The sequence below is a fragment of the Oncorhynchus gorbuscha genome, linkage group LG16 (assembly GCF_021184085.1).
Source record: "Oncorhynchus gorbuscha isolate QuinsamMale2020 ecotype Even-year linkage group LG16, OgorEven_v1.0, whole genome shotgun sequence".
NCBI lineage: Eukaryota > Metazoa > Chordata > Actinopteri > Salmoniformes > Salmonidae > Oncorhynchus > Oncorhynchus gorbuscha.
Genome location: NC_060188.1, coordinates 65,130,364 through 65,145,889, shown reverse-complemented (window position 1 = coordinate 65,145,889; position 15,526 = coordinate 65,130,364). Strand labels below are relative to the sequence as shown.

The window sequence follows — 15,526 nt, the reverse complement described above, 5'->3', positions numbered from 1 at the left end:
CTACACTCTCCTACGTATTTATTTGGAAAGTGAAGCTAAGATGTTTAATATGGCTCTATACCACCATTGTGGATTTAAAATCAAGTGTTTTATATGGGGCAACAGTACATAATGCAACCCTTATTTGAGGGTATTTTCATATTTAACTCTGTTATACCATTTAGAAATTAAAGCGCTTTATGTATCCAATCCCCCCCATTTGAAGTTACAGTGCCTTCAGGGAGTATTCACGCCCCTTGACTTTTTCCACATTTTGTTGTGTTAAAGCCTGAATTTAAAATATATTAAATTGAGATGTTTTGTCACTGGCCTACACACAATACCCCATAATGTCAAACTGGAATTATGTTTTTAGAAATGTTTAGAAATTAATAAAAATGAAAAGCTGAAATATCTTGAGTCAATAAGTATTCAACCCCTTTGTTATGGCAAGCCTTAACAAGTTCAGGAGTAAATATGTGCTTAACAAGTCACATAATAAGTTTGACTCACTCTGTGTGCAATAATAGTTTTTGACATGATTTTAAACACTAACATCTCTGTGACCCGTACATACAATTATCTGTAAGGTCCCTCAGTCGAGAAGTTCATTTCAAACACAGATTCAACCACAAAGACGAGGGAGGTTTTCCAATACGTCACAAAGAAGGGAACCTATTGGTATATATTATTTTAAAGAAGAAGCAGACATTGAATGTCCCTTTGAGCATGATGAAGTACACCCAGTCACTACAAAGATATAGGCGTCCTTCCTAATTCAGTTGCCGGAGCAGAAGGACACCGCTCAGGGATTTCACCGACTTTAAAACAGTTACAGACAATAATGATGAGTGAGAATGTTACAGAGGCATAAATATCATACCCCCCCAAACAAAAATGCTAAACGCTCCCCTTATTGTTAGTGGTGAGAGGTGCATGTTTTGGGGGCATGATCTTTGCGCATCTGTAACTTTCTCACTCATCGTTATTCCAGATTCATTCATGATTATCACGTTTGCATCCACATTAGAAGTATTAAGAAATATGTTATATTCTTGTTTACAATAAGTGACTCCAAAATGACACAATACATTATTTACCATTCAGTTCTATTGGGCAGAACATAATCCAAAACACAACCAAAACCATCTGTACCATGTATCCAAAAGGTTTGCAGTGTCACAAGCTTTGTAGTCGTTGCGTGCTAGGAATATGGGACCAAATACAAAACTTCAACTAAATGTAATACACTATAAGTGAATTTGTCCAAATACTTATGGCAACTTCAAATGGGGAGACTAGATACATAAAGTGTCCAAACAGTAAACAGATACACTACATGACCAAAGGTATGTGGACGCCTGTTCTGTGAACATCTCATTCCAAAGTCATGGGCATTAATATGGAGTTGGTCCCCCCTTTGCTGCCTCCACTCTTCTGTGAAGGCTTTCCACTAGATGTTGGAACATTGCTGCGGGGACTTGCTTCCATTCAGCCACAAGAGCATTAGTGAGGTCGGGCACTGATGTTGGGCGATTAGGCCTGGCTCGCAGTCTGCATTCCAATTTATCCCAAAGGTGTTCAAGTTCTTTCACACTGACAAACCATTTCTGTATGGACCTCGCTTTGTGCACAGGGGAATTGTCATGCTGAAACAGGAAAGGACCTTCCACAAACTGTTACCACAAAGTTGGAAGCACAGAATCATCTAGAATGTCATTGTATGCTGTAGCATTAAGATTTCCCTTCATTGGAACAAAGGGGCCTAGCCCGAACTTTACAGTTGGCACTATGCATTGGGGCAGGTAGCGTTCTCCTGGCATCCGCCAAACCCAGATTCATCCATCGGACTGCCAGATGGTGAAGTATGATTCATCACTCCAGAGAACGCGTTTCCACTGCTCCAGAGTCCAATGGTGGCGAGATTTACACCACTCCAGCCGATGCTTGGTGTTGTGCATGGTGATCTTAGGCTTGTGTGCGGCCATTCCATGAAGCTCCCGACAAACCATTATTGTGCTGATGTTGCTTCCATAGGCAGTTGGCATGAGTAGCAGGACGCTGAAATGTTGCGCGATTTTTAACAGAATGTTCAAAAAAGTAAGCCATAGCCTTAAGAGGTTAAAGCATTCAACCCACATAATTGAAAGCGAAAGCGAAAACCGTGATTGTTTTTTAGTAATCGTACCGAAACTGAACCGACCTCAAAAAGCATTAATTGCTCAGCACTACTTTAAACAGAGACAGTGCTGTGCTTTTCTGTGGTGACTTCAAAGGATTATGCTTTGAATGACTGGGAGCCATAGCCTTTTATTGAGACACTGTAGACTTGTGTGCAGACACAGGATGATTTTCATGGAATTCATGTAAAATCAACCTAAAATCAACCTGATTGAAAAGCTTGCCCTACAACCAAGCATCTTTAAATGGCCACGATGAACATAAGTATGACATTACGGAAGATCAATCCACCTACGCATAGACAGCAATAGAGAGACATGAAACATTGTCTATGCTTCAATCTGCTGCAGTCATCCTGCACATTTCACACTATGCTTGGTTAGTCAGATCTGGTCATATTAGGCTTGGGTTTAATCATTTCATATTTTCTGGCATTATGCACTAAAGAGTAGTACTGTATGGAGATTGTAGCCTATATCTGAGAGATTTTCAGCATACTGTACTAAACGAGGCAACAATCAGCACAGCCAGTGAGTAACATCCCTCCATGGGAAAGCTGACATTATACTAGTGTACATGTTGGAGAGAACCATGACATCTCTCAGTTGAGAAATCCGACTGTTCATTACTTTATTTAACATCAGAGTTTGATTTTATCACAGTACCAGCAGGGTGCCTTTACCGTTACGATAATGGCATATGATTTAAAAAACATCATATCAACTGAACTATCTTATATTTAATCATACAAACAGTGAAATTAATTGTTGGCCATGTAAATGACAGTAGTCAGGATAAACTCAAACTAAGAAAATAACTTTGGTAGTGCAGATACTGTATGTAACCACCGTTCTCTCTCTCTCTCCTCTATGTGCCTTCAGGAGGGTCAGGAACTGATTGATGAGAAGCCGGAGCTGCGTTCGGTGGTGCAGCAGAAGCTGGAGGAGATCAGGGAGTGCTGGACGGACCTGGAGAGCACCACCAAGGCCAAGGCCCGGGCTCTGTTTGAGAACAACAAGCCAGAGCCGGTGGTGAAGAGCTACTCAGACCTGGACCACCAGCTCTCTGGCCTGGAGAAACAGCCCCCTCAGCTGGAGCAGGCTCACCATCTGCCCACCTTCAATGAGCAGCTTCATAAATTCCAGGTGTCTATCTGTGGAGGCTGCTGAGGGGAGAACGGCTCAAAGTAATGGCCGGAACACAGCAAATGGAATGACATCAAACACCTGGAAACCATGTGTTTGATGTATTTGATACCATTCCACTGACTCCGCTCCAGTCATTACCACGGGCCTGTCCTCCCCAATTAAGGTACCACCAACCTCCTGTGGTGTCTGTTTACTGTTACAGGTTTTTTTTTAAAAATGTTTTTTGTTATAGGCAGTTATTTTGTGACAAAGACTTTGTGCTTTGGACAACTTATATCAGAACATGGAGACTACATTTAAGATGTCAACTACATTTTCAATGAGTTTATGTAATCTTTACAATCCATTCTACTGTCTGTTAATGCTATAGAAGCCGTTGTTGTGATTTTTCTGTGCCAAGTTCCCGCCCACCAGCCACTAGGTTGGTTGACATTAAAGAATGTGCCATATGCTTTGTTCTTAAAGCCGTCTAACCCATTACATAACGTTGAAACACAACACACACATAAGAAAATAGCTGAAAGTGCTGTTCAAGCCCATGTGCTGTGTGTTTGGGGCATCAGTCTCTCATCATCTAGCTCTAACATGACCTTTCCTTCTCTCGGGCTGGCCTTCCTCAGTCTCAGATGGGGGACTTGTACAAGGACGTAGGGGAACTAGGGTCCCTCCAGGGGATGTGTCTCCCCCAGCGAGGCAGCCTGGAGAAAGGCAGGGAAGGAGAAGGGGGCGAGCAGCCAGCTGTGGTGGAGACCCGCATCGTGCGCCTCATCGAGCCCCTGAAGGAGAGACGTCGCATTCTGCTGGCCTCCAAGGAGATGCATCAGGTCGCCCAGGACCTGGAGGAAGAGATAGTGAGTGACTGACACACTTCATTACTCCATGGTGCCTCCAGCCTTTCTTACTCTCTATCTATCCCTAACTTCCTGGCATAACTTACTCTATCCATATATTCAGTTTGTTTCTATCCTATAGCCTCATAAGGTCTCTAATATGTTTATCTAAATGTTTCTTATGTTATGTGGCCAAAGGTTTAATATGTCTCCCATCCTTGATCAATTAAACCACCAGGCTCTCCTATCAATGAGATAGGTATGTACAGACAGTCACTGATGACAATTTGCTGATGTTATAGCTGTGGATCCAGGAGCGGCTTCCTCTGGCTTCCTCTAAGGATTACGGCAACAACCTGCAGAGTGTTCAGCAGCATGTCAAGATCAACCAGGTGAGAGACAGATTACCTCTATACAAGCACCCAACACTATCTGCTCACAGCACAGTATCAACTCAGTCACTAGCCCTGCTCAGCTCAGACCTTACACTCCCCACAACACTAAACCATGGGGTTGTGTTGAGTAGGGAACACCGCCACACACTTTTGGTGAAGGAAAACGATAGTACCTCCCCAGATACTACCTCCCCATTTCACTCTGTTTGGAGGCATTTTTTTCCAGCTGAACATGACCCCTGTCTCTTATTGGTCCGTCAGACGCTGCAGAGAGATCTGCAGGGTCGCCGGGCGCGGGTTGAGGAGGTGTTGGACCGGGCGGGGATCATCGCCTCTCTGCGGACCCCCGAGGTGGACTTTGTGCGCGAGGGGGCAGGGCACGTGCGTCAGCTTTGGGAGGTGCTGAGGCTAGAGGCGGAGAGGAGGACTGTGATGCTGGATGTGGTGCTGCAGGCCCAGCAGTATTACAGCGAGGCGGCCAAAGTCGAGTCCTGGCTGGCAGGCCAGAAACTGCACCTCATTAGCGAGGAGAAGGGTATGGTACGTATTGCTGGCATGGTATCATGAGACTGAACTGATAGGGTGGGCATGAGACTGGCCCATTGGTTAGTGCACAGTGCTCCAGGAGGACTTTTACCATCATTTGTCTGCTGTGCCTTTCTTTTACAAACAATTTATGTCTGAGTGATGGTTTGTTTGTAAAATGTATGTATCTGTGAACAAGGATTTGGTCCCTAATATGAGGTCCCTCTTGTGTAGGACGAAGCAAGTACCCTGCAGCTGCTGAAGGAGCACCTGGCCTTGGAGGCGATGGTGGAGAACTACGCTGAGACAGTGGGCATGCTCTCCCAGCAGTGTCAGAGGCAGCTGGAACTGGCACACCCAGACAGGCACGAGGAGACACACTGACAGTCACTCTCAGGCTCAGACTAGATCTAAACACATCCTTCAATGATACCCACAAACAACGGCTAATTTATTAGTGGAATTTTACGATAGACCATGGAGCAAATAAAATGATCTCAGTTTGTATAGAATGATCAGTTCTCTTACTGTCTACTGTGTAAACATCACCCTCAATATCCCCTCTCTCTGTGGCAGTGAGGGGATCACCAAGCAGCAGTCCCACATAGACCGTCTGTACGTGTCTCTGAAGGACATGGTGGAGCACAGGAAGACCAAACTGGAGCAGCAGTATTGGATGTACCAGCTCAACAGAGAGGTGGAGGAGTTAGAAAAGTGGATCACTGAGCGGGAGGCCGTTGCCAGCTCCACTGAGCTGGGCCAAGACCTGGAAGATGTCACGGTCAGTCTGTCAATCAATCAGTCAGGCAATCAATCAATCAATTGATGATTCATGTTCACAATCAGTCCCTGGCAAATGGCATTGTCATGTGTTTATTCAATAAACATAATTTTATGTGAGTATTTGAGTTTTCAAGTGCACCATAAACACAGAACTGAGTGAGACAAAACAAAATGCAATAAAAATAGCATCAATGAAATTTAAATGTGAAATATGATACATGCCCTCTATAACTTTGGTCCCAAGCTTATTTTGGTCTCTCTCTCACACAGATGCTACAAGAAAAATTCACCAAGTTCTGCTCAGAGACCAACAGCATAGGCCAACAGAGGATGGAGCAGGTGAATAAGATGGTGAACGAGATGATAGACTGCGGCCACACGGACGCGGCCACAATCGCTGAGTGGAAGGATGGACTGAACGAGTCATGGGCCGACCTACTGGAGCTCATGGAAACCCGAGGACAGATGCTAACAGCATCATACCAGCTGCACAAGTTCTTCACCGACTGCAAAGAGGTATAGCTCAGTGTTTCCACAAGATTATTTTCTAGGCGGGGCACATAGGCCCCCACATCAACATCAAGGTCCTCTTTAACCAAAATGTTTAATTGAAACCAATTGAATCCAAATAAATGTAGGCAAAAGGAAACAGAGCTAGGCAGAGAGGCCTGACATGCCTTTACAATGGTGAAATAAACCCTAGTACGGTTCGGCTGGATATATATTAGATAACATCAGACAGCGTAATGTTTCGAGCTGCTGGTAGACCGTAGACAATGTAGACACTGTGGTCCTGCCATTATCCTGATGTGTGAGGTACTCTTTCTGAGGGTCTTGTGATGGTGATGATGCTGTCTGTCCTGTCCTGTGCTGTGCTGTGCTGTGCTGTAGGTCTTGGTTCAGATTGCGGGGAAGATGAGGCAACTACCAGAGGTGAGGGCGTGCCAAGCCAGCATCGCCAACCCGGCCACGCTGCAGAGGCTCATGCGCTCTTTTGAGCACGCCCTCCAGCTGCTTGTCTCACAGGTGAGTGTAAATTCCTCTATGACCTTGAGGAACATCAATGCTCTCTGGATCTCCTCTAACACCCATCAGTCAAATAAGTCATTATCCTGGAGGGCATAAGTATGTTACAGGTGTTAACCCCAAGATACACAGTGGAGCCGTAAACAGAATAGCATTATGCGCACAGTAGCAAAGATGAAGGATATTGTGCACGAACTCGAGTCATACTTTTGCCTCAACCTTAGCTAGCACACCTGATTAACTTGGCTGTAAACTAAACTGACGACCAACATTATCATCATCATTATATGATGATTTGAGATGACAGAGGCATGTCCTGTGTGGTACTCCAGGTAAGGCAGCTGCAGGAGAACGCGGCCCAGCTGAGGGCCATCTACGCCGGGGAAAAGGCAGAGGCCATCATGAGCAAGGAACAGGAAGTGATGTCAGCATGGAAGGAGTTGCTGGTTTCCTGTGAGGCCAGTCGCGTGCAGGTCACCTCGGTGACAGACAAGGTCCAGTTCTTCTCAGTGGTGCGTGAGCATCTCATGTGGATGGAAGGCATCATGGGACAGATTGGAGGGGACGACCCCAGGTAAGTAATTGAAGGTCTCCTTACCTGAACTGAAGTCTAATTGTCAGCCATTTTGTTACTCATACCTCTGATACATGACTTGAGAAATAGGCTCTGCTTAATTTACTCTGCTTAATTTACGTGTAAAAAATAACTATCTGTAATGTATATGGAATGTTCTATTTGAGTTACCATTTCAGCACCCCTAGTTGAGCTAATTCCTTCTTGGCTTGCACACACTGTAGGGTGTATGGTCCCATTCATGTTATGCAATAAAGCTCTCTTTACTGCCTAGTTTAAAAATAAAACGCTTAGCCACCTTGACCTGAATGTCTTCTGCCATTCAATTTTTGTTTACAGTATTTAAGTTGTCCTGACTCTTCTTTTAATTTATGTATGACAGGATGTTCACATCGCTCATTTACTCTACTTTCTACAGCTAGTTTCTCAGTACACTAACCAGGCACTTGGCTAACATTTCACACATACACTTTACATACTACTGAACTTAGCCCGGCCAGCCTGTACTTCGCTGGCATGTTTACACTATGTATCCACCATATAGTTACTAGAACCATGCTGGAAAGGACGACTTGAAAATAAAGTATCCAAGCCAGCACAAGAACCGGAACGATATGGTGTTACAATGGTAATAGGTCCCTCTCTTCACTGGACTCTTCTTTTCTGACATTTGCATGGTGTGTTTCCCTCCTGTCTGACCTGGTCCTATGGGGTGGCTTCTGCCAGGGATTCGTCCTCTACGGAGGTGATGATGAAACAACATGGTGAGCTGAAAGCCAAGATGGACGGCCGCAGTAAGACCCTACAACAGTGTGTTGAGCTGGGAAAGATCCTGTTGGCCACAGGCAACCCAGCAGCTGAGGAGGTCAGCATCACACACAACACAACACACTGTACGCGCCAAAAACACACAGCCTCACATACAACACAACACTCTGTATGCAGCAAAACAACACAAGATTCTGTTGGCCGCAGGCAACCCAGCAGCTGAGGAGGTCTGCATCACACACACAACACAACACACTGTATACACCAAAACCACACAGCCTCACATACAACACAACACACTGTGTGCAGAAAGACAGGTTGAATAAACGTTGTTTCCACATCATATCAACCCCAATAATGTATGTGATGACATGGAGAACTCATTGAATTTGTAAAAAGTCATCAACATAAGGGCATTTCGTATTTTTGTCACCTAACTTTTAACCTAAATCCAATGGCGTGACATCTTTTGTTGATTTCATGTTGAAATATTGGACAACTCAACCAAATGTAAATCAATACTAGACGTTGAACTGACATCTGTGCCCAGTGGGTACACAACACACAATGCAGCAAAACCATATTTCAATCATGCAGTGTTATTGTAACTAAAAAAGAACAATAGATATTGTATAAGTGTGTCGTCAATGATGTGCGTAAGGAGGTGTAATCACTTAACCTCATATGATGATGAATGAGATTCTGTGTCAAGACTGACTTAGAATATTTTGATAAATTGTCATTACGTTACATTTCCTGTAATCTTGAATGCACCCCGACTCTCTCTCTCTCTCTTTCTCTCACTCTCTCTCTCTCTCTCTCTCTCTCTCTCTCTCTCTCTCTCTCTCTCTCTCTCTCTCTCTCTCTCTCTCTCTCTCTCTCTCTCTCTCTCTCTCTCTCTCTCTCTCTCTCTCTCTCTCTCTCTCTCTCTCTCTCTCTCTCTCTCTCTCTCTCTCTCTCTCCACAGATAAAGGATAAGTTGGACACACTCCTGGCTAAGCAGAAGGATCTCTCTGAGAGATGGGACAAACACCAGGAAAAGCTACAGCGCAGTGAGTGACTCACTACACTGTAAGGCACTGTGGAGGGAGCACAAAGAGCTCTCAGGCAGCACTGCAGAATTTTTAATATGGAAGGAAGGGCTCGTGCTCAAGAGAAGTACTGGTTTTGTTGTGTGTGTGTGTGTGTGTGTGTGTGTGTGTGTGTGTGTGTGTGTGTGTGTGTGTGTGTGTGTGTGTGTGTGTGTGTGTGTGTGTGTGTGTGTGTGTGTGTGTGTGTGTGTGTGTGTGTGTGTGTGTGTGTGTGTGTGTGTGTGTGTGTGTGTGTGTGTGTGTGTGTGTGTGTGTGTGTGTGGGCTTCAACAATCATTTCAACATGACTAGACGACATGTTACAAAACAGTACAGCCATTTTTTTCTTGAGCGGAGGGGGGGGGACTTAATTACAAATAATATTTACACTGCAAATTGGTCACAATAATCCCAAACAGATATAATATTTGACTAAAACATAATCATTTCAAACCTTGCTTAAATTTGTATATGATCACATCTCTCTCTATTATGTGTGGGAATACTTGGGAACAGAAATCCAAAATGTAAATCACTTGGAGCTGGTTTCCTGTTGTTTTACAGTCTTTTATTTCCCCAAAAAATAAATAATATATACTTTTATATATATAATTACTTTTGGCTCAGAAAACGTGGGGAGCCAAATAAAACCACTGGCCCACCGGGCCGCCAGTTGGGGAACCTAGCACTAGAGTTGAGATAACCACCTGTAACTTTCATGTAAATCATTCATGGATGTCAGTGGGAGACAAATTCATGCCCATTCAGCAAAATGTGTACAGTATAGGAGCTTTGGTTAATGTTAAAAGACTTTGTTATAATAAGAACTATCGAATTGCGCATGCCCATCTCTTCTTCTTTTCTACAGAGAAGGATCAGTTCCAGTATGCCCAGGAGACGGTGACGGCGGAGGCCTGGCTGAAGGCCAAGGAGCCGCTAATCAACTCTAGCTCCAACTCCAGGGAGGCTGGGGGTGCTGGAGGAGAGGCCCAGGCTCAGACTGACGAGGTGGAGCAGCTCATCCTCCGCCACGAGGCCTTCCGTAAGGCTGCAGCTACCTGGAAGGAGCGCTTCAGCTCACTGAGACAGCTCTCCAACGTAAGCTCTTCTTTAGATAGATACAGACAGTCTACTGTAATGTACCACTGGCTCGTCATTGTTGGCACTGTCTGGTGACGAAGCAGATTTACTTAAGTCTTTGCTTATGTCTGTTATCTAACATCTAACATACAGTACCAGTCAACAGTTTGGACACACCTACTCATTGTTCTTTATTTTCACTACTTTCGATTTGTAGAATAATAGTGAAGACATCAAAATTATGCAATAACACATATGGAATCATGTAGTAATCAAAAAAGTGTTACACAAATCAAAATATATTTAAGATTTTAGATTCTTTAAGGTAGACACCCATTGTCTTGATGACATCTAACCATGTGTATGTGACAAATAGAATTTGATTTGATTTGATTTGATCTTTGCACACTCTTGTTATTCTCGTTTCCACATATGCTGAGCACTTGTTGGCGGCTTTTCCTTCACTCTGTGGTCCAACTCATCCTCCTCGCTGCTTCACGGTGGGAACTACACATGCGGATATCATCCGTTCACCTATTCTGCATCTCACAAAGACAGGGTGGTTGGAACCCAAAAAATCTCACATTTGGAGTCATCAGACCAAAGGACAGAGTTCCACCGGTCTAATGTCCATTGATTGTATTTCTTGGCCCAAGCAAGTCTCTTCTTATTATTGGTGTCCTTTAGTAGTGGTTTCATTGCAGCAATTCGACCATGAAGGCCTGATTCACACAGTCTCCTCTGAACAGTTGATGTTGAGATATGTCTGTTTTTTTGTTTTTGTTTTTGTTTTTTTATTTTACCCCTTTTTCTCCCCAATTTCGTGGTATCCAATTGTTGTAGTAGCTACCATCTTGTCTCATCGCTACAACTCCCGTACGGGCTCGGGAGAGACGAAGGTTGAAAGTCATGCGTCCTCCGATACACAACCCAACCAGCCGTACTGCTTCTTAACACAGCGCGCATCAACCCGGAAGCCAGCCGCACCAATGTGTCGGAGGGTACACCGTGCACCTGGCAACCTTGGTTAGCGTGCACTGTGCCCGGCCCACCACAGGAGTCGCTGGTGCGCGATGAGACAAGGACATCCCTACCGACCAAGCCCTCCCTAACCCGGACGACGCTAGGCCAATTGTGCGTCGCCCCACGGACCTCCCGAACTTATCCTTTGCAGGAGAGGTAACTCTGTGTCTTCCTTTCCTGTGTCTGTCCTCATGAGAGACAGTTTCATCACAGCGCTTGATGGTTTTTGCGACTACACTTCCAAAGTTCTTGGTATTTTCCAGATTGACTGACCTTCATGTCTTAAAGTAATGATGGACTTTCGTTTCTCTGCTGATTTCAGATGTTCTTGCCATAATATGGACTTGGTCTTTTACCAAATAGGGTTATCTTCTGTATACAACCCCTACCTTGTCACAACACAACTGATTGGCTCAAACGCATTAAGAAGGAAATAAATTACACAAATTAACCAATAACAAGGCACACCTGTTAATTGAAATGCATTCCAGGTGACTACCTCATGAAGCTATTTGAGAGAATACTAAGAGTATACAAAGCTGTCATCAAGTCAAAGGGTGGCTACTTCGAAGAATCTCAAATATAAAATATATTTGGATTTGTTTAACACTTTTTTTGGTTACTACATGATTCCATATGTGTTATTTCATCATTTTGATATCTTCACTATTATTCTACAATATAGAAAAAAATAGAAAAAAATTAAGAAAAGCCCTTGAATCAGTAGGTGTGTCCAAACTTTTGACTGGTACTGTATCTGTTAGGATTTTGTTTTCTTTCTTAGTCAAAGGGTTTCGTTCAGACGTTTGATTAAATAGCTTACAAGACAAAAAAGGTATTTTAAGTACAGTTTGTCCAGGTTTGGGGCGGTCTCGGGCACGCGGGCGCTAGTAGGTCACGGGTGCTGTATCTGTTATACCCGATAATTGTTTTGCTGTTATGTTTTTCATTACTCTTCACTGCAATCTTGACTTTCAGGCAGAGAAGCTGAGAGAAGAACAGAGCAGCAAGCCTACCCCAACACCACTCTCCAGTCGGAGGATGTTCCCATCATCCTGCCTCACTCCGACCTTTCCCCTTGCTACCTCAACTCTGCTGAGGCAGACGGTCCAGCTGCATATTGAGCCCAGGCCCAAGCAGACTAGTCTGGGGATGGCTGCCTCTGCCTCCACTGCAGCCCAGAGGTTGGGTTCTACCATGGCCAGCTACACTCCTGTCATGAATGGCTCCAGTTACCATGGACTGGACCATCAGAGCAGCAGCGGGGGGTTGGAGAGTTCTAACTACCCTGGGCTAAACCATCAGGCCTGTGGAGGTGTGGACAGCAGCTCCAGTTACCTTGGAGTGAACCATCAGACTGCCCCCCCGCCAGTGGATAGTTCTGGCTACCTTGGACTGAACCATCAAAGTAGTCCAGGCTACCTACCTCAAAATCAAAGTAGTGGGGGTATGGGTAGTCCAGGTTACCTGCCGCAAAATCAAAGCAGTGGGGGTATGGGTAGTCTAGGCTACCTGCCGCAAAATCAAAGTAGTGGGGGTACGGGTAGTCAAGGCTACCTACCGCAAAATCAAAGTAGTGGGGGTTTGGGTAGTTCAGGCTACCTCCCGCAAAATCAAAGTATTGGTGGTATAGTTAGTCCAGGCTACCTTGCGCAAAATCAACACAGTGGAGGTATGGGTAGCTCAGGCTACCTTGCACAAAATCTAAGTAGTGGGAGTATGGGTAGTTCAGGCTACCTGGCTCAAAACCATCAAAGCAGTGGTGGTATGGGTAGTTCAGGCTACCTGGCTCAAAACCAAGGTAGTGGGGTTATGGGTAGTTCAGGCTTCCTTGCGCAAAACCAATGTAGTGGAATTATGGGTAGTTCAGGGTACCTTGCGCAAAATCAAAATAGTGGTGGTATGGGTAGCTCAGGCTACCTTGCACAAAATCTAAGTAGTGGGGGTATGGGTAGTTCAGGCTACATTGCACAAAACCATGGTAGTGGGTGTATGGGTAGTTCAGGGTACCTTGCGCAAATCCAAGGTAGTGGAGGTATGGGTAGTTCTAGCTATCTGCCACAAAGTGGTGGGGTCATGGACCCCAAAATGGCATATGCGTGGCAGCATCTGAAAGCCGACTGCATGCAGCCCAGGATCAACCATATCCACAAGGCTGTCAACCCCCTCCTGGAGGCCAGCAGGGCACAGAGGGAACAGTTTGGGGACATCCCCATGGTAGACATGATCGGACCAGAGTCCGGCCTGGAGCTCCTCCATGGCAGGCTTCAAAGGGACCCCCGCGGCAGCCGCTCTGACCCCCAGATGGACCACCTGCGGCGGGAGAGGGAGTACAAGCTGGGCCGCCAGACCTCCAGCGAACAGGAGATCCAGGCGCGGCTCAACGAGCTGCCAATGATCGTGCGTCAGGAGCGCTATAGGCGACGCCTGGAGAGGCAGTCGTCCAGCGAGCAGGAGGGCAGTGGGAAGGCGAGGACACCAAGGCAGGACGACTCCAGCGACATGGAGTCAGCCAAGGAAGGCTCTGACAAACGCTTAACGTGAGTCCAGGACTGCCTGGTCATAGCCTTAGCAGTGATTCCCTGTGCTGTCTGTTTTTGTGGCAACTCATTTCACATGCTCATTACAAAAACAGTTGTGTCTTGTCAGCAATGTCCACTGTGAACCAAATGCTTTAATTTGGAAGGTTTTGATTATATTCCCTGTTTGGGTGACTCATGGCAGAAACTGTCTCATTGCAGAGAGAAGAGAGCCACCACCATGGCTGAGATTGTGGAGCAGGCCCAGGAGAGAGAGGCAGCACAAGTAAGTTATTTCACATGGATTTAACAGTATTTCCTATTTTGGTACATTTATCTGGTGCACATATTTCGTTTTTGTATAGTGAAGATACAGTTTGTTAAGCCACACAGGCCGGATTTCTGAATATCACACCTCTCTCCTGTCTGTTCCAGGCCAGAGGGGAGACATACCGCCCCACCAGCAGCCTCTCAGCACCCGTGACATACGAGCGCCCGCGCGCCCGAGACCGCCCCAAACCCCGCAGGAGACCCCGCCCCAAAGAGCTTGAGGAGAAGCGGCGCTCTCGCTCCGCTCCAGCCCAGAGTCCGGCGCAACTCTTGCCGCCCTCACACACTGCCCATAACGAAGGCTTCCTGTACCGCAAACACGACTTTGAGGGCCAGCAAAAGAGTCCCAGCAGGTGGGCTATCCACTGACTCACACACACCACATACCACACCACACACCTTACCACACCATAATGCACACCCCACCACACACCCCACCAAACACCACACAACACACCCCACCACACACCGCACAGAATTAAACAGTTACTGTAGATCACTAAAGAATATATACAGTACTCTATTGCCATACTCTATGAATTAACTTGGGGAAAAAGGAGAAACACGCATATGTTGCACAATAAGCTGTTCTTGTTTTGCAGTAAGTCGTGGGTGAACTTGTATTGCGTGTTGTCAAAAGGAGAGATCATTTTCTACAAGGACGCCAAGAGCATCACCACACCTTACAATGAAGAAACCCCACTCGACCTGAGCGTCTGTATATGTGATAGCACCATGGGATACAAGAAGAAGAAAAATGTCTTCGTTATCAAGTATGGCTTGATGAAGAGGATATTTTTTTACTCCAACTTACTCCTTATTATAGCATATCATTATTTTGTTCACCTCAAAACTTTTGAGTGTCTTTAAAATCCCTGACTAGAGAATATACTCTTGGTAATTCCATAACAATGACTCTCTCCTTTCTTCTCCAACAGAAAAAATGATGGCAATGACTATATTTTCCATGCAAAGGATGAGGTGAGAATGCCTGTGATGAAAATGAACATGTTTCATCTAATGTCTTAACATCAATGATTTACTCCTGTTAAGAGAGCTAGATAGGCCACCTCTCTGTGCAGAACTCATCTCTAAGTTTCTTCCTACAGTAGGTTCCTTCCTTCTAGGGAGTTTTTCATGGCCACTGTGCTTTCGCTTCTGCTTTGCTTGCTCTTTGGGGTTTAGACCGGTTAGCTGTAAAGCACTTTGTAAACTCTGCCGATGTAGAAAGGGCTTTATAAAATAAACTTATTTTGATTGATTTATTGATAAAATTACTAGTCTTGCTTCTTGTT

The 15,526-nt window shown here is 45.1% G+C and overlaps 1 protein-coding gene across 1 annotated transcript in view; it reads left to right on the top strand.

The window, feature by feature from the left end:
• Positions 1-15,526, top strand: part of LOC124000289 (spectrin beta chain, non-erythrocytic 4-like) — a 30,758-nt gene that overhangs the window by 13,217 nt on the left and 2,015 nt on the right. The window contains exons 2-18 of the mRNA XM_046306555.1: positions 3,042-3,305; positions 3,929-4,159; positions 4,441-4,530; positions 4,795-5,073; positions 5,293-5,423; positions 5,635-5,839; positions 6,112-6,357; positions 6,733-6,867; positions 7,200-7,441; positions 8,168-8,306; positions 9,177-9,261; positions 10,148-10,377; positions 12,361-13,922; positions 14,124-14,187; positions 14,337-14,584; positions 14,834-15,004; positions 15,170-15,212. Coding sequence (XP_046162511.1) covers positions 3,042-3,305; positions 3,929-4,159; positions 4,441-4,530; positions 4,795-5,073; positions 5,293-5,423; positions 5,635-5,839; positions 6,112-6,357; positions 6,733-6,867; positions 7,200-7,441; positions 8,168-8,306; positions 9,177-9,261; positions 10,148-10,377; positions 12,361-13,922; positions 14,124-14,187; positions 14,337-14,584; positions 14,834-15,004; positions 15,170-15,212 — 4,365 coding nt within the window. The remainder of the gene's footprint in view (positions 1-3,041; positions 3,306-3,928; positions 4,160-4,440; positions 4,531-4,794; positions 5,074-5,292; positions 5,424-5,634; positions 5,840-6,111; positions 6,358-6,732; positions 6,868-7,199; positions 7,442-8,167; positions 8,307-9,176; positions 9,262-10,147; positions 10,378-12,360; positions 13,923-14,123; positions 14,188-14,336; positions 14,585-14,833; positions 15,005-15,169; positions 15,213-15,526) is intronic.